This window comes from Elephantulus edwardii, unplaced genomic scaffold, assembly GCF_000299155.1.
Source record: "Elephantulus edwardii isolate Elephantulus edwardi_28Jun2011 unplaced genomic scaffold, EleEdw1.0 scaffold00224, whole genome shotgun sequence".
Classification (NCBI taxonomy): Eukaryota; Metazoa; Chordata; class Mammalia; order Macroscelidea; family Macroscelididae; genus Elephantulus; species Elephantulus edwardii.
Genome location: NW_006399974.1, coordinates 4832453 through 4850695, shown reverse-complemented (window position 1 = coordinate 4850695; position 18243 = coordinate 4832453). Strand labels below are relative to the sequence as shown.

The 18243-nt window shown below is 36.7% G+C and overlaps 1 protein-coding gene and 1 pseudogene across 1 annotated transcript in view; one reads left to right on the top strand and one right to left on the bottom strand.

Annotated features, from left to right (window-relative positions):
* LOC102850942 (epithelial chloride channel protein-like) overlaps positions 1-18243 on the top strand; it is a 112822-nt gene that overhangs the window by 47178 nt on the left and 47401 nt on the right. The window contains exons 13-14 of the mRNA XM_006898233.1: positions 6829-7071; positions 11853-12163. Coding sequence (XP_006898295.1) covers positions 6829-7071; positions 11853-12163 — 554 coding nt within the window. The remainder of the gene's footprint in view (positions 1-6828; positions 7072-11852; positions 12164-18243) is intronic.
* LOC102844831 lies at positions 4844-5374 on the bottom strand (annotated as a pseudogene).

The following is an 18243-nucleotide window of genomic DNA, read 5'->3' as shown; positions in this document are numbered from 1 at the left end:
CACCCTTCTTTGGGATGGGAACAAATATAGATCTCTTCCAGTCAGTTGGCCAAGTGGTTTTCCTCCAGATTTCTTGGCACAATTTGGTGAGCACATCTAGGGCAACATCTGATAGCTGTAATACGTAGAAAGCCTAAATTTATAATTTGCAATCACATATATGCTGAAAGCCCTGTGACTGGACAGACATAAAACTATGCTTTCAGATGTTGTGGGGGGTTATTGTTGTTTTATTTTATTATTATTTTTTTTATGTGTGTACCGTCAAATCAGATCTGACTGGTACAGGAGGAGATTGCCCATCCTTCTTCAGCAGAGCATCTGGTGGACTTGAACCACAAGCCTCTCGGATTGCAGTGCAGCTTCTTGCCACTAGGCCACCAGAGCTCCCTATGCTTTCAGGTGTTTTGATAAAGTTTACATCAGTTCATTCAATTTACATGAATAAAATTTCTTATGTTATAGTAAAGTTTTGTTTTGTTATTTTTTAAAAATCCCTAGTGGGGTAATGACTGAAAGTTTGGATGCTAACTGAAGAGTTAGCATCTAAACCCTCCCTTAAATGAACTCCTTTGATTAATTTATTCTTTAATTATTAATCTATTTTTATGTATTGTATTTTATTATTATTTTATTAATTTTAAACCACGTATCAGTTCTACTCTGCCTATAGGATCACTGTGAGTCAGAATCAAGTCGACTGTAGTGAGTTTGGATTTGAACTGGTTTTTAGGTCTGCTATCAACTAATCCCTTTTCCACTGGGCCAAATGGTGGCCCCAAGATAGATGAAGAAGATATTGAGGTTGTTAAAAAATTCAGCTTCCTTGGCTCCACAATCAACACTCCTAGCACCAGCAGTAAGGAAATAAAAAAATCAAATTGCACTGGGGAAGTCAGCTGTCAATGACCTCTCCAAAGTGCTAAAGAGCAATGATGTAAGTCTGGAGACTAAGGTGTGCCTAATCCAGGCCGTGGTCTTTACAATTACTTACTATGCATCAGAGAGCTAGAAAATAACTAAGGATGATAGAAGAAAAATCAGTGTCTTTGAGTTGTGGTGCTGAAGTGGAGTATTATACATAATATGGATGGCCAAGAGAACAAACAGGTCTGTCTTAGAGTGAAACCAAGTTTCTCCTTGGTGGCAAGGATTTTGAACCTCTGTCTCACACACTTTGGGCACACTGTCAGGAAAGAGCATGGAGGGACAGTGCAGGAGAGGAAAATCCCAGAGGAGATGGTTTGACACAGTAACTAGGGAAATGGGGTAGTTGTGTTGGAGTCAGTGAGACTGGCTCAGGATAGGGCAGGGTTCAGAGCTTTTGTAATGGGGTCACTATGAATTACAGGCAACGTGATGACTCAGTGACATTGATGAAATGGTGACAGTTTTAACTCACTAGCACAAACAATGATAACAAAAACACCACAAACTAGATAGTTTAAAAATACAAACACTTAATCTCTTCCTGATTTGGAGGCTTGTTATTATTGTTGTATGTCATTAAGTCAACTGAGAGTGATTCTACAGAACAAAGTAAAACTATCCTATAGGGTTTCTTAGGCTATAATTGTCAGAGGAACAGATCATCAGGAATTTTCTTCCCCAGGAGCTGTTTCCTGTTGTTGTTACCGTTTACTGTCAAGTCTGAACATACTCATAGCTGAAACTCTAAGGGGTTTTCAGAGCCAATAAATCATATGGGAGGAGTTTGTCTCTTTTAGGGATTCAAACTAGTGGATTCGAACTCCAAGCTAAATTGACTTCCTCCAGTTCTAATGTCACATTCTACTTCAAATGGTTCAACTTCTAAAATGTATTTGCTAAGTATACATATTGAAGAGGTTTAAAGAAAAGCAACAAATTTGATGCATACTTTTCCTGATTTTAAACCATGTAATGTCCTCTTTCTCTGTCTGAAAACTGCCTCTTTGTCTAAGTATAGGTTTCATATGAGCACTATTGAGTGTTCTCCATTCTTCTCAGTTAATCATAATTTATTATAATCTACACTGTACAATACTTTGCATAGTTAATAAAACACAAGTAGACATCTTTCTGGTATTCTCAGCCTTCAGCCAACATCTATTTGATATCAACAATGCTATTTCTCATTGCACAGCCTCTTTTCAATCCTGCTTGAATCTCTAACAGTTTCCTGTTGATGACTATTTTTACAATAATCATCCATAAGATTTTACTTCAATGTGATATGATTGTTGTTGTTGTTGTTGTTGTGTGCTGACAAGTCACTTGCGACTCATAGTGACCCTAAAACCTGCTCTTTCCTGTGCCAACCTTATTGTCTCTGACACACTTACCCTCATTAGCCCAGTCACTAAAACACTCCATCTCATCCAGGGTCTTCCTCTCTTGTACTGTCCCTCCACTGATCCAAACATGATGTCCCTCTGTGAGGACTGGTCCCTCCTTGCAACATGCCCAAAGTATGTCAGACAAAGCCTTGTCTCCAAGAAGCAGCCCATAGTATATTCAATACTATTCTTCGCACCACAGCTCAAAGTCATCAATTCTCTATCATCCTTAGTCATTTTTCAGCTTTCTGATGGATAGCAAATAATTGAGAAGACCATGGCCTGTATCAGGTGCACCTTAGTCTCCAGACTGACATCATTGCTCTTCAATACTCCTGAAGAAAGTCAGCAGGCTTTCCCAGTGTAATTAATCTTTTGATTTCCTGTCTGCTGGTACCAAAAGTGTTGATTGTGGAGCCAAGAAGACTAAAGCTGTTAACAATCTCAATCTCTTCTCCATCTATCATAATGCTGCTAATTGGCCTAGTGGTAAGAATCTTTGTTTTCTTGCTATTGAGCTTCAATCCATATTGAAGGCTACAATTCTTGACCTTCTGCAGCAAGTGCTTTAGGTTCTCCTCAGTTTTAATAAGCAGAGTTGTGTCATCTGAATAACACAGAATGTTGATGAGTCTTTCCCCAATCCTGATGCCACACTCCACCTCATAGAGTCCAGCCCCCCAAATGATCTGTTCTGCATATAGATTGAAAAGGTATGGAGATAGGACACATCCCTGGCATACACCCTTCCCAATTTCCTTGCTCTTTTCTGACGCCTTCCTCCTGGTCCACGCATAGGTTTTGCATAAGCACAATCAAATGTTCTGGGATTCTCATTCTTCTCAGAGTTAGCCACAGTTTGTTGTGATTCGTATATTCAAATGCCTTTGCATAGTCAATGAAACACATACATTCCTCTGGTACTCTCTACTTTCAGCCAAGACCCATCTAATATTAGCTATACTATCCCTAGTACTGCAGCATTTTCTAAACCCAACCTGAACAACTGGCAGGTGTCTGTTTATGCTCTTCTTCAGTTGTTTTTGGATAATTCTCAACAGAATCTTGCTTTCATGTGATAGTATGATATTGTCCAATAATTTCTGCACTCAGCTGGGTCACCTTTCTTTGGAATGGGAACAAATGCAGATCTTTTTTAGTCAGTTGGCCAGGTGGTTGTCTTCCAGATTTCTTGGCACAACTTGGTGAGCACATCCAGGGAAGTGTCTGTTCATTGAAATATGTCATTTGGTATGCCGTCAATTCCTGTGGCCTTGTTTTTAACCAGTTCTTTCAGAGCAGTTTGAACTTCTTTCATCATCATAGGCTCTTGTTCATATGTTGTTTCATGAAATTCTTCTGTCAGCCAATTCCTTTTGGTACATTGACCCTGTATATTCATTACACCTTCTTTTAATGCATCCTGGATCATTTAATATTCTTCCCAAAGTATCCTACGTATTGCTACTTCAATCTTGAATTTGTCCTTCAATTCCTTTAGCTCAAGAAATGCTGAGAAAATTCAGCCCTTTTGATTTTCTGACCACAGTTCTTTACACATTTCATTACACAATACTTTCCTTTGTCTTCCCACAGTGCCCTTTGAAGTCTTCTGTTCAGCTCCTTTAAGTATAATGTTCAATAATTTCTGTACTCTGTTGGATCACCTTTATCTAAAATGGAAACAAATATGTGTCTCTTCCTGTTAGTTGATTAGGTAGCTATCTTTCATATTTCTTAGCATAGATTATAGAGCATATCCAAGTGCATCTGCTTGCTAAAACTCCTCAATTGTTTTCTATTAATTTATTGAGCTGGTTTTTGCTTTTTGGGTTGTTTTGGTTTTTTTCCATTTTGGCAATGCTTGGACTTCATCCTTCAGTTGTTGGTTTTGTTGTGTGTGGTTGTTTTTTTTTAAATTTACAGTGTATTTTATTATACAAGTTAATTAAATTCATACCTATCATACATACTTTTTAAGTTACAATTAGCAATCTTTAAAAAAGAATACATGAGGAGCAGTGGTTCTTGGGCATAGAATTTAGAAGGAGATTACAAAAATGCCCCTGACATTTGGCAAGTATTCCTAACCATGATGGAGTATCTCCTAACCTGGCTACTTTCTGGAATGAATTTTACTACCATGCACAGCTGTATTTTGTTTCACTGAGTTGATGTCATCTCCCTGAAACCCTACCTGACAGAGCAGACTACCTCCTGGGGTTTCCTGAACCATAACCTTTACAGGAGCAGGTCCCTGGGTCGTTCCCCCATAGAATCAATGATGAATCCATTGAATCACTATCCTTTGAGTTAGCAGTTCAGCATTTAACCCTTGTTCCAAGGCTCTTCTGAACTGCTTTTTAGGTACAATATTGCTAACTAGAAACAGTAAGATTAGTTTTAAATGTTAAGGCTCATTATTTTCTTGATGTTTGTAAGATCTAAATGACTAACTTCCTCCTGAAAAATGGAGTTGTCCTTTATAAACTCTGGAGCATCTGTCTGAGAACCACTGCGCACAATTATTCCATGTCCCCTGGCCTCACAGGGTGAGACAGTGGTATGATGGATTTCTTCTCTGTGTCCCTGGAAAGAGCTTTCCGCCTATCATGCGCATCCTCGTCGGGCTCACCATTGCTGTCTGAGTAATACTCTATGACCCTTCTGTAGACACTGAAGCCCAGTTGCTTGTAGATGTTGACTGCACCTTGGTTAGACACTCTTACGGAGAGACCAACAAAAAAGCCACCCTTTCTTTCTGAAATCTCCTGCAGCTCCATCGGCTTAGCAGCCAAACCAAGATGTAGGAATTCTGGGCCAACAGACAGAGCTGGGCCGTGCTGGTGTCATTCCTCCCTCGCCACAGAGCCTTCTGCTCTCCCCATGATATAGCCCACCAGTTCGCCACCAGGTGCTTCTGCAACAATGAAGTACTTTGGCCAGTGGGCAAGGTGCTGTAGGTAGAAAGAAATCCTTTAAGTTTCTGTAAGTAGATCCAAGTTAATGTTGAAGCAGAATAGGTCATCGCAGGTGAAAGCCCGGAGCGCGGTCATTGCGCTGTCTGAAAGCAAGGTGGTGGTGTTGGTTCTTGATCATATTCTTCTGTCAGAAATTTCTCAGTGTGCTAACCAATTGTGTTTGGTGGAGTGACTGCTCTGTATATTCTTCTTTTGATGCTTCCTGCACCATTCTAAATTTTTCCCATTCAATCCTTCATTATTGCAACTAAAGGCTTGAATTTATTCTTCAATTCTTTTAACTTGAAAAATGCTGAATACATTCTTTCCTTTTGGTTTCCTAGCTCCAGTTCTTTGTACATTTCATTATAATACTTCACTTGCTCTTCTAAGACGGCTTTCTGAAATCTGTCCAGTAGTTTCATCATTTCTGCCTTTTGTTTTAAATCCTCTACATTGAAGAGCAAGATTCAGAGTCTCTTCTGACATCCATTTTGATCTTTTCTTTCTTTCTTTCATGTCTTTGAAATGGCCTTTTACTTCTGCATGATGTTTTTGATGTAATCCTACAACACATCTGACCTTCAGCTTCTACTGTTCACTTTATCAACTCTATTCTTGAGATAGTTTACAAAATCAGGTGGAAGAAACTCAAAGTATATTTTCACTTCCATGCATTTCAATTTCTTCTCCTTCTTTTGAGCTTGCATATGAGTATTGACGGCCTGTTCTTCTCTACACCCTTACCTTTGTTTTGACAGCTGATACTGAATTTCTCCACAGTCTCTTTCCACAGATACAGTCATTTCCCTTCCTGTGTATGCCATAAGATGAGGTCCATGTGTATAACCACAACTTATGTTTTTTTATGTCATTGAAAAAGATGTTTGCAATGAATATATTCTTGATCATACATAATACCATCATGAGATCTCTAGCTTCATTTCTATTATCAATGCTATATTCTATATCTACCAGTTTTTTTATCAGTCCAAATTTTGCATTCCAGTGACTTAGCCATTATAAACCAAGTACAACCCAACCCACTGGCATTGAGTTGATTTTGACTTACTCATATAGACCCTTTGTCAGATTCTCCAGGCTGTAAATCTTTAAGAGGGAGACTACCTATTTTTCTTCCATGGAGTAGCTCACAGATTCAAACCAAAGAACTTCGGTTGGCAGCTTTAAACATAATGTATTATGCTAGAAAACAGAAGTTAGAAATCAGTGTGTTGGCAAGGTCACTCTGTCTCTCTCTGAAGTTTCAAAGAAATCATGTAGAATAGCTCTACTCTGTTCCCTAGAATTAGTATGAGTTGATCAACTCAATAGCAGTGGGTTTAAAATAGAGGCAAATAAGTGTTGGGTTTTTTTTTTTAATTTAGCACCACTTCTCATCATTTTAAAAAGGTATTAACAGAACAAGTTTTTCCATTAAAAGTTGTTATTTTTTTCTTTATCTCTTACTAATTACAGCTACAAGTTGAATTTACAGGTAAATAATAGACATGATAATCTGAAACATTTTTTAAAAATCTTTTTATCAGGTACAGTTGTAGCGAACCCACCCAGACCTGTTTTCAAAGACGTGGTAAAACCCAGTGGAGAAAGCAGTATTGTCAGAACGGTACTTGGTGGGGCATTTGTTGTAGAAGGAAATTCTTGCCCTGAAGCAACTCCTTTAACTCCATTCCCACCAAGTAAAATTAATGACCTTCATGGTAAATTTGAAAAAAATATTATTCACCTTACATGGACTGCTCCAGGAAATAACCTTGATAAAGGAAAATGTAAGTTTGATATTATATTTTAAATTATTCTAAAATAAATACAATGGCTTAATTTGCAAATGATTAGCTCATGTTCCACTGTATGTATGTATTGTATGGGCCATTACAACCATATTTTCAGATGTGAAAATTAAACTTTTAAGAAAAAAACTAACTTATCAAAATTGTATTTATATTAAAAATTAGCTAAGATTTTAATTCCATTTGTCAGTCTATTGTACCAAAATACAACTCACAACTTGAACCATTACTTTGAGAAAATGGAGTTAACAGTTTCTGTTGCATTTTCATCTTCTTAATAGAAAAAAATGCTTTCTATGTATTTCTTTACTTGAAGAATTCATTCATTAAATCATCCTCCTCTTTCTTTTCCTCCTTCTTTCTCTCTCTCTCTCCCCCCCTCCCCCCTTCATAGCTTTCAAACACAACTATGTACCTAATAAATAATTTCTACTTTCAATAGTGAATTATGTGCAGAACAGATACAATAAGAAGATAATTCCATGCTGTGTTATAAGAGATCTGTTGTTAAGCACAAAATGCCCATGGCACCTCACCTTATTGAGGATTAAGATCTCAGGGAATATATCTTAATGTTTCCTTCAGGAGACTAACCTTATCTGAATGTTGAATAATGAGAGAAGTTAGCCAAGTCAGGTGAAGTCTCAAGGAAAGGCTCTTGCATTGGGAAATTTAGTCATCTGAAAGTTGGCCATTGAGTTTAAATAAAATTCAAGGTCAAATATCTGATTTATTTTGTCACTAATAACGGATTATTCTTATGCCCAAAATTGTATATTTTTTTTATCTTTTCTTTTAATCAAACTAAATTCAATTAGTATTTTTTGAGTGGCTATCATAAAGCAGTATTAAGTTAGGTGAATACATTCCTGTCTTACAAAGCCAATACTGGTATTTTCTTTTTAAAATAGGGCAAGGAAAGCAATTATAAATGTTAATATACACATTATCTGATATTCTGTGAGTGCCACAATGTCACATTTATCTCTTTCTTCTAGATTAAAATAAACTTCACTATATGCTCTGAAAAGAAAATGTGATTTTAAAATATTTCATTCATTTTATAATCATCTCAGTCCTATATTTCTTTTTCAAGATTACTAAATGAAGAAAAACTATTCAAACTCCCAGGAAAACAAAGAAATACCAATATTCATAAAGATTTTTTTTATAATTAAATGCTAAATTTCTATCATGGCAGCTACTGCAATATATTGCTTTTCCATGAATGACCCTCAAACACATGACAAAATTAAAAAAAAAAATCAGTACAGTCACTTTTCAAGCCACAAATGGAATTACTTGACCAAAAGTTGAGTTCTGAATTCAATTCAGTCAAGAACAAAGCTTCAGTTCAAGATTGAAATTAATGAACACTGGAAGAGATAAAAAAACATCACTTTTATAACCACAAATGACTAGAACCTAATCTCTGTCTGTTCTTGTAACAAACTTGAAGAGGTAATAGTTTCTAAGAAAGGTTACTGCCAGCCATTGTAAAAATAAACTAGCAACAGTATTTTTAAAAATAAAAGGACCATTTATATAATTTTGAATGAAGCACTTAAATTCTCTGATGTTCAATGCCATGAGTAACAAATATGCAAATTAAACTAGATTGCCTAGAATTACTAAAACTAGTAGATATAGTTATATTGTTTTATGATTTTCTAGTTCATTCAATCTGTTAGATTGAATCTCTGACCTATTCAATCTGTATTGAGCAAATAGTGAAGCTGGACTCTATGAAGAAGAATGTGGCATCAGGATCAGAGGAAGACTTATCAATAAGCTGCAGTAGATTTATCAATAAGCTGCAGTATGCACATTACATAATGTTTGCTTGCTGAAAACAAGGAGTACTTGAAAAGTTTGCTGCAGAAAATAAAGGACTACGACCATTACACGGATTACATTGCAACATTAAGAAACAAAGGTCCTCACTATTGGGTCAATAGGCAACATCATGGAAGATGGAGAAAGGATTGAAACTGTCAGTCATTTCATCTTATGTGGATCAACAATCATCACACTTGGTAGCAGCAGCCAGGAGATCAAGGGACCTATTGCACTGGGAAAATCTGCTGTCAGAGATCTCTCCAAAATACTGAACAATCATGTCAGTCTGAAGACTAATGCCTGCTTCAAGCCATGGTCTTTTCAATCACTTGCTGTGCATCTGAGAACTGGACAGTGAACAAAGATGATCCAAGAAGAATTGATCACTTGAGCTGGGGTGCTGGAGAAGAGTTTTGAACATCCCATGGTCTGCCAAAAGAACATACAGATATGTCCTGAGAGAAGTGCAGCCAGAATGCTCTTTGGAGGCAGATAGCAAAACTTAGTCTATCAAGTTGCTAGGACACTTAGACATGTTGCTAAGAGAGGCTATGCCTTAGTAGAGGACATTATATTTGTAAAGGTGGGTGGGTGAGTGAAAGAGAAGAAACTCAGTAAGATAGATAGACACGGTGAGTGCATCAATGGACTAAAATGTGTCAGAGATAAGGAGGATGGCATAGGATAGGACAGGATTCATGTCTGTTGTTCACAGAGTCGTTCTGAGTCATACTCAACAACAACTAACAACAAAAGCCACCAGTGTTCCCTAGTACTAAAGAAAGACAGTCAAGCCGCACTGTAAGTATTGGAAAAATAAATAAATAAGTCTCCACAAATGGAGGTGTCTCAGCAAATAGATACAGCCTTGTACATGTTCGGTAGTTATGCCAAGAAATTTATCAGTTGGTGACATGCTTGGCTGATTGAAAGATACCCATATTTATGAGCATTTGAAATAAAAATGATCCAAAAGAGTGTAGAAATTGTCAAACAATAGATATGAACACTGTCCTATCCCTGTACCACCTTCATACTGTCTGACACACTTGAGACCATTGCTGACACGCAATTAAGATCTCACCAAAGTGTATTTAAAAACAGCCAAGAACAGTATTGACAGGGAACAGACAGAAATTCAAGCTAGATTAAGAAAATGGCATAGAATGAGAGATATCATTGCTGATATCAGAAAAAGAATTTGATGGAAAGCATATAATGCCAGAAAGATTTCTACTTGTGTTTCACTGACTATGCAAATGTATTGGACTGTGCAGATCATAACAAAGTAGGGATAACATTGTTAAGAATGTGAATTCCAGAACTCTTAATTGTGCTCGTTAGAAGGCTGTACATAGACCAAAAGTTGTTTCAACAAAAAAGGGAAGAATATAAGGTTGAAAATCAGAAAACTTACATAGAGCTGTAATTTTCCTACATGTCTATTCAATATGTAGGTTGAAATAATTCAAGAACCTGAAGTAAGTAAGAAACATGAGGCAACAATACTGGAGGAAGTCTTACCACAATCTTATGCAGATGACAAAACTTTGCTTTCAGAAAGTGAAGATGACTAGAAGCACTTATTAAAGATCAAAAACTACACGCAACCTTCAAAATTAATTCTACTTCAGCAACAAACAAGCAAAAATCTTATAACCAGGCACATAGGGAAATAATGATATATGGAGAAGAGACTGAAATTGTCAACAGTTTCATTTTACTTGGATCCACCATCAACACCCACAGAAGGAACATTCAAGAAATCAAAAGACATTTTGCGTTGGGTAAATTTGCTATCAAGGATTTCTTTAAAGCAACTAAAGAGCAAGATATCCGCTTAAAGAGTAAGGTGCTTCTTATACAAGTCATGGTATTTTAAAATGATTCATATGTCCATGAAACTTAGGCCAAAGAAGAACCAATGCTGTTGAATTGTGGTGTTGGTGAAGAATTGTGACTGCCAAAAGAACAAGCAGCTCTGTCTTGGAGGAGGTACAAACAGAGTGCTCTGTGAGACAAAGATGGTGAAACTTCATCTCACATACTTTGGGCATATTGTCAGGAGGTGCTGGTCTTAGAAAAACACTTAGAAGAGCAGAGGAGCAGCAAAAGAGAGGAAGGCCCTCAAAAGGACATGGGTTAAGATGCTAATACAGTGACTGTGACAATGAACTTGAGCATGGTGGTGATTCTGAGGATGACATGGGATAGGGCAAGGTCTATAATTCATAGAGCTGACTTGATGGTATCTGAACACAAGGAGAATAAATATTTACTGAATGAATGGAATATGCCAATCTCTATTTTACAAATTTAAAAACTGAAAACAAGGGAAGTTAAAACTTTCTTTGGTTATTCAACTAGAAAGTAGCAAAATTAGAATTCTAAGCAATGCTTGCCAAGCTCTTGAGCACATATTAATAATTAGCAAGTAATCTAGCCCCTCTGTATTTTCTATTCTTTCTCCTGATTCCTACCTCCTATGCTAGTCTTCACACTTCTTTCTTATTACTCTTTTTCTTATTTTAAGGATTAAATGTTTGGTTACTGAAAGTCTCATACTCTTTGAACATTATCATGTTCTTAATGTTTTTTCTAGTAAGAAACTTAAGAGTCAGGTTTATTTTTACAGGATTTTTATTTAATTGCTTCTATAATCCATGAAAAGGAGTCTTGATATTGCAATAGTTAAGTGCTTGACTATTCACTAAAAAACGGTTGGCAATTTGAAGACATCGAGCAGTTCTATAGGAGAAAGATGTTGACAGCAGCTGCTGTCAAGATTTACAAACTTGTAATGTGATGGAGATTTGCCAAGGGTCAGAATCCACTTCAAGGCAGTGAGTTTGATTTTATAGTAATAGCAGTAAGGAATCCTAATGTTTTTACTCTACATGATGTATCTGTTTGTTTTTTAGCCAAACACTATGATTTAAGGACCAGCAATAGTTACCAGCAGCTCCAAGATGATTTCAACAATGCTCATCCTGTGAATACTTCCAGCCTGATACCCAGAATGGCTGGCTTAACAGAAAATTTTGAATTTATTCCAACAATGTACAATCTAGAAAATGGTACCCAAGTGTATATTGCAATTAAAGCTATCAGTGAAGAAAATCTCACCTCAGAGGTTTCTAATATTGTAGTAGTAACATATATTGTTCCTAGTCTAGGGACCAATATTTTTGCAGTCCGTATGGCATTTTGGGGATTAGCTGTGATAGTATCTGTATTTTAAACTTTAAATAGTATTAAAGCTAAAATCCGATGTCATGTATATCTAGAACACATTAATTTACAATTTCATTTATCATATTCATTGATTATAAAGGTCTCTACTATAAAAATGAATGGATAAAAGTTAATTTCTTAATTCTATAATAAATTAGTGTTCATTTAATCAGCAATGGTAATTCAAACTACTTTCCATCGTTCCAAGATTAATTTCTTAATGTTTAATATAAAAAGAATGGTAGAATTTCTTTAAAGTTTCAGGATATGCTACAAATTTATTTGGTATATTAAAAATTATAATGTGCTCGCTTTGGCAGCACATTTATTAAAAAATTATAATGTATTGATTTTTTTTAAATGTTTACATAACAAAAATAAAAATAATTTTATGGGGAACAATATACACTATGCTCTGCCATTGAGTCAAAACTGTCTCATAGCTGACCTGACAGTATGTTTCTGAGACTATAAATCAAATGGGAGGAGATTCAAACTACAAGAGAGTTGTGGCCTTTGAGTTAGCAGTACAACTTCCTACTGTCTACACCATCATACTTCCCTAATTTTATGATAGAATTACTATAATTCTATTCCCAATTATGAAAAAACTATTTTGTGCTTAGTGTTTAAGCACAGTTTAAAGAGTACGATGTGCCAGAGCCAAGGCAGGGTATTTTCAATTATTTCATATATATCTGAAAGTTGGGACAATAAATAAGGAAGACTAAGGCAGAATTAATGCCTTTGAATTACGTTGAAGAACTTATGTCAGTTTGAAGACTAAATTCTGCCTGATTCAGGCCATAGTCTTTTGAATCACTTGCTATAATGCTGAGAGCTAGAACAATGAATAAGGATGACAGAAGACATATTGATGCCTTCAAGTTGTGATGTTGGAGAAGAGCATGAATATCCCATGGACTGCCAGGAGAATAAATAAATATATCTTGGGAAAAGTACAGCCAGAGTGTTCATTAGATGTAAGAATGGCAAAGCTTCATCTCACTTATTTTGGGTATGTCACTAGGAGGGAATATTCCTCAGAAAGGGATAATATGCTTGGATTGGTAGAAGATCGGTGAAAAAGTAGAAGGCCCTCAATGAGCTGGATTGACACAGTGATGGCAGAAATGGGCTCAAGTGTGTCAGAGGTGATAAGGATGGCATAGGTGAGGACAGGGTTCAGATGTGTTCTTCATAAGGTCTCTAAGAACCATACTCTACTCAATAGCACCTAACAACAACATTCTTCCTTTTTTTACTTCAGCATTTCTTCCCTTTGATTTGGCCTTTCTGCATTCTAGTGCAAGTTTCATATTCTCTTCCATCATCCTTTTTGGTCTTTTCTTTCTCCCTTGGCTTTGTAATAACCACTTGTTTCTCCATGGATGCTGGCTTTGTTGTCATTTCACAATTTATGCAGTCTTCAGTAATTAGTGTTCAATGCATCCACTCTATTCCCAGGATTAGAGTATATTTTAGTTCTTGAAGACTTGTTTTCCAGTCATTGTTTTGATAATCTTTAGTAGGATCTTGTTTGCATGTGACATTAATGATAGTGTTTGATAAGTTCCACACTCTGTTGTAGCACCTTTTTTCTTTCTTTCTTTCTTTTTTTTTTTTGAATGGGAATAAATATGAATCTTTTTCCAGTAAGCTGGCTAGAGGATTGTCTTCCAGATTTCTTACCACAACCTGGTGAGTAAATCCAGGCAGCATCTGCTTGTTGAAGTACATCAGTTGGTATACTGTCAATTTCTGGGGTACTTTTTTCCCCCCAATTCCTTCAGAGAAGCCTGAATTTCCTCCTTCATCACCAATGCCTCTTGATCATCTGTTGTTTCATGAAATTTTTGTGTGTCAGTCAGTTCTTTTTGGTACAATGGCCGTATACTCCGTCCATCTTTTGATACTTTCTGGGTCATTCAACATTCTACCCACAGCATCCTTAAGTATTGCAACTATAAGCTTGACTTTGTTCTTCAATTTCTTCAGGTTAAGCAATGTCAAGCAAGTTAGTTCATCCCTCTTGATTTTCCAACTCCAGACATTTACACATTCAATGAAAATACTTTGCTTCATCTTCCTACGATAGTCTTTGAAATCTTTTGTTCGGCTCCATAACATCTTGATTTTTTTTCCCTTTGCTTTGGCTCGATGCTGTAGTTCAATATTCAGAGTTTCTTCTGACATCCATCTTGGTCTTTCCTTTTTCCACCATCTTTGTAATGATCTTTTGCATTCTTCATGAATGATATTCTTGATATCCTCCCACAGTTTTGTCTTATCAAACTGTTTCGTGAAATTTCTTCAGCTCAGTTTTATTATTTCTGCCTTTTGCTTTAGTTCACTATATTGAAGAGCGAGTTTCAGAGTCTTTTAGTACAAACATTTGGATTTCTTTTCTGTATTTGTAATGATCTTTTGCTTTCTTCACAGATGATGTCCTTGATGTAATCTCACAACACATGCGCTTTTCAGTTGTAAGTGTTTCAATGTATTAAACCTATTCTTGCGATGATTTGTAAATTCAGGTTGTTGTTATGCACAGTCGAGTTGCTTGCAACTCTTAGCAACCCTATGTACAACAGCCTTAAACCCTTCTCTGTCCTGTGCCAATCTCACTATCTCCAACACACTCACCCTGATTACCCCAGTCACTGAATCAATCCACCTCATAGAGGGTCTTTCTCTCCTACACTGTCCCTCCACCCTCTCAGTCATGATGTCCCTCTCCAAGGACCAGTCCCTCCTTACAACATGTCCAAAGTATGTCAAACGAAGTCTCAGAATCGTTGCTTCCAAGGAACATCCTGGTTTAACCCTCTCCAGGATAAACCTGTTCATTTTCTTAGCAGTCCATGGTATATTCAATACTCTACTCCAGCACCACAGCTCAAAGGCATCAATTCTTCTTCTATCCTCCTCCCTAGTCATTGTCCAGCTCTCTGATGCATAGCAAGTGATTATAAAGACTGTATCAGGCACACCTTAGTCTCCAGAGTGACACCATTGCTCTTCAGTACTTCAGAGAGGTCCCTAACAGCAGACTTTTGCATCACAATACCTTTTCATTTCCTGGCTGCTGGTTAGAAGAATGTTGACTGTGGAGCCAAGCAAACTAAAGCTGTGAAAAATCTCAATCTCTTCACCATCCATCCTGATGCTGCCAATTGGCCCAGTGGTGAGAATCTTTGTCTTCTTGATATTGAGTCCTAATCCATATTGAAGGCTGCAGTCCTTGACCCTCTGCAGCAAGTGCATCAGGGCAGGGTTGTATCATCTGCATAAAGCAGATCATTGATGAATCGTCCATCAATTCTGATGCCACACTTCTCCTCATACAGCCCAGCCTTCCGGATAATCTGTTCTGCATATAGGTTGAAAAGGTATGGAGAAGGACACATCCCTGGCATACACCCTTCCCAATTTTGAACTATGCAGTGTTTCCCTGCTCTGTTATGATGACTGCCTTTTGGTTCAAGTATAGGTTTCGCATTAGCACGATCCAGTGTTCTGGGATTCCCATTCTTCTCAGAGTCAGCCACAGTTTGTTATGATCCATATAGTCAGACACCTTTGCATAATCAATGAAAAACAGATAGACATCCCTCTGGTGTTCCCTGCTTTCAGTTAAGATCCATCAGCTCATCAGAGAAATAGTGGTGAACTTTGTGAACCTTGCAATTTAAGCTTTGAAGCATAAGTTTTCACTTTTCCAAAATATCAAAGCAGTTGCCATTAAAAGCGAAAACTTAGACTTCCTCTGAATTGTTATTCATTTTCTTCCTTTTGTGTGCTGTCATTGCTACATCAGTTTGATATCAGTGTTGAAAAACTACCAGTTGTATCTGCTGTTCATAATCTCTTTGTAGATTAAGATTAAAACGGATTTGATCCATTTTCAAAGCTGTGTGAATTTTTCTTAAAAGAAACAGCCATTTGTAATATGGGATTTCATAGTGATTAAACCAGTTACAGCTTTTATCATCAGCAGAGAGAGCTCATGTTTATAAAGCAACATAAAATTATGTTCATGAATATTTGGTAAATCCCAACAGACTTTATTTTACCATAGCATAATTATGTGTTGTATAATTAAATTACATCTATAATTTTGGATCACATTCATTGGTTAACAATAAAGTGACAAAAAGCTCAAAAAAAATTCCATCTAACATCAGCTACAATATCCCTAGTACTACAACCACTTTTAAACCCAGCCTGGGCTTCTGGCAGTTCTCTGCTGATATGCTGTTCCAGTTGTTTTTTAATAATCTTCAGCAGAATCTTGCTTGCGTGTGAAATCAATGATATTGTTCTATAATTTCCACACTCTCTTGGATCACCTTTGTTTGGAATAGGAACAAATATAGATCTCTTCCAGTCAGTTGGCCAAGCGGTTGTTCTCCAGATTTCTTGACACAACTTAGCACATCCAGGGAAGCATCTGTTAGTTGAAATATGTCAATTGGTATAGTCATTTCTAGATCTGTCTTGAAGTACAATATTGTGAATGACAGAATAATATCCATACGTATACAAGGAAATCCAGTGAATATCACTATCATTCAGATATATGCACCAACAACCAGAGCCAAAGAAGAGAAAACAGAAGATTTTTACCAACTTTTACAGTTGAAGATCGATCAAACATGCAATAAAGATGCATTAATAATACTGGGTGATTGGAATGCAAAAGTTGGGAACAGAGAAGAAGAATCAGTAGTTGGAAAACATGGACTTGGTAACAGAAATGAAGCTGGAGAGATAGAATGATTGAATATTGCACAGTGACTTATTCATTGCAAATATATTTTATAAGAAACATAAACACAGGTTATACACATGGATTTCACCTGATGGTATGAATAGGAATCATATTGATTGCATCTGTGGAAAGAACTGATGGAGAAGCTCAGTATCAGCTGTGAAAACTAGGCCAGGAGCTGATTGTGGAACAGATCACCAACTACTTATATGCAAGTTCAAGCTGAAACTAAGGAAAATTAAATCTAATCCAGAGGAACCAAAATATGACATTGAGTCTATCCCACCTGAATTTCAGAGCCATCTCAGGAACAGATTTTAGGATTTGAACACCAATGAGTGAAGACCAGATGAGTTGCGGGAGGCTATCAAGAGTGTCATCCATGAAAAGTACAAAAGGTCATTACAAGGACAGAGGAGGAAGAAAAGACCAAAACAGAAGTCAGAAGAGACTCTGAATATTGCACTGGAGCTCAGAGAAGCAAAAGCAGAAGGAAGAATTCAAGATACTAAAGAGCTGAACAGAAGATTCAGGTAGATAGGATAAATTTCAAGATCATATTTTGGATCTCATTAATTTATGTTCATTTACTTCAGCTTCACATGCAGTCGGTACATAACCTGAAATCCATATCAGAGGGAAAAACAACATACTAGGTGTATATCTCTCCCTTTATTGCCATCGAGTCAGACCTGACTTATAACTGACCTTTTCAAACACTGTAAATCTTACAGGAGGAGATTATATCACTCTTTTATTGAGCAGCTGGTGGATTTGATCCACCTGCCACCAGAGCTCCCTAAATGCATATTCAGCTATAAAATATATAAAATATATCTTATAAGGTAGTGTTACATGAAAAACCACATGAAACAAATTAAGATCTGCATGAAAATCCTTCAGATATAAAGAAAAGGTTTCAATTCTGTTAGCTCTCAGAAGCTCCAAGAGAAGTATTTTCTGAGACATCTCTGCAGTGTTTTAATTACCATCTTTTTGCTAGCTGTTATATACTTAACAATTTGCACTATCCATCGGCTTCTAATTCATATAAGTCACCCAAACTCCCTACCTTCCAGTAGGTTTCAACTCTTAATGACCGCCCTTCATTTTTCTCCACTTAATATGATAAATAATAAGAACATTAAAATAAAAATCTGTTACCTTGGGAAATGAAACAGGGTTGTGGATGCTAAAAATAAAAATAAGTAAATGATAGAATGCTGTTGTTATGTACCTTTGATTCAGAACTGATCCCTAGCTGACCCACTGGTGGGTTTTCAGAGGCAGGTAATAACATGGGA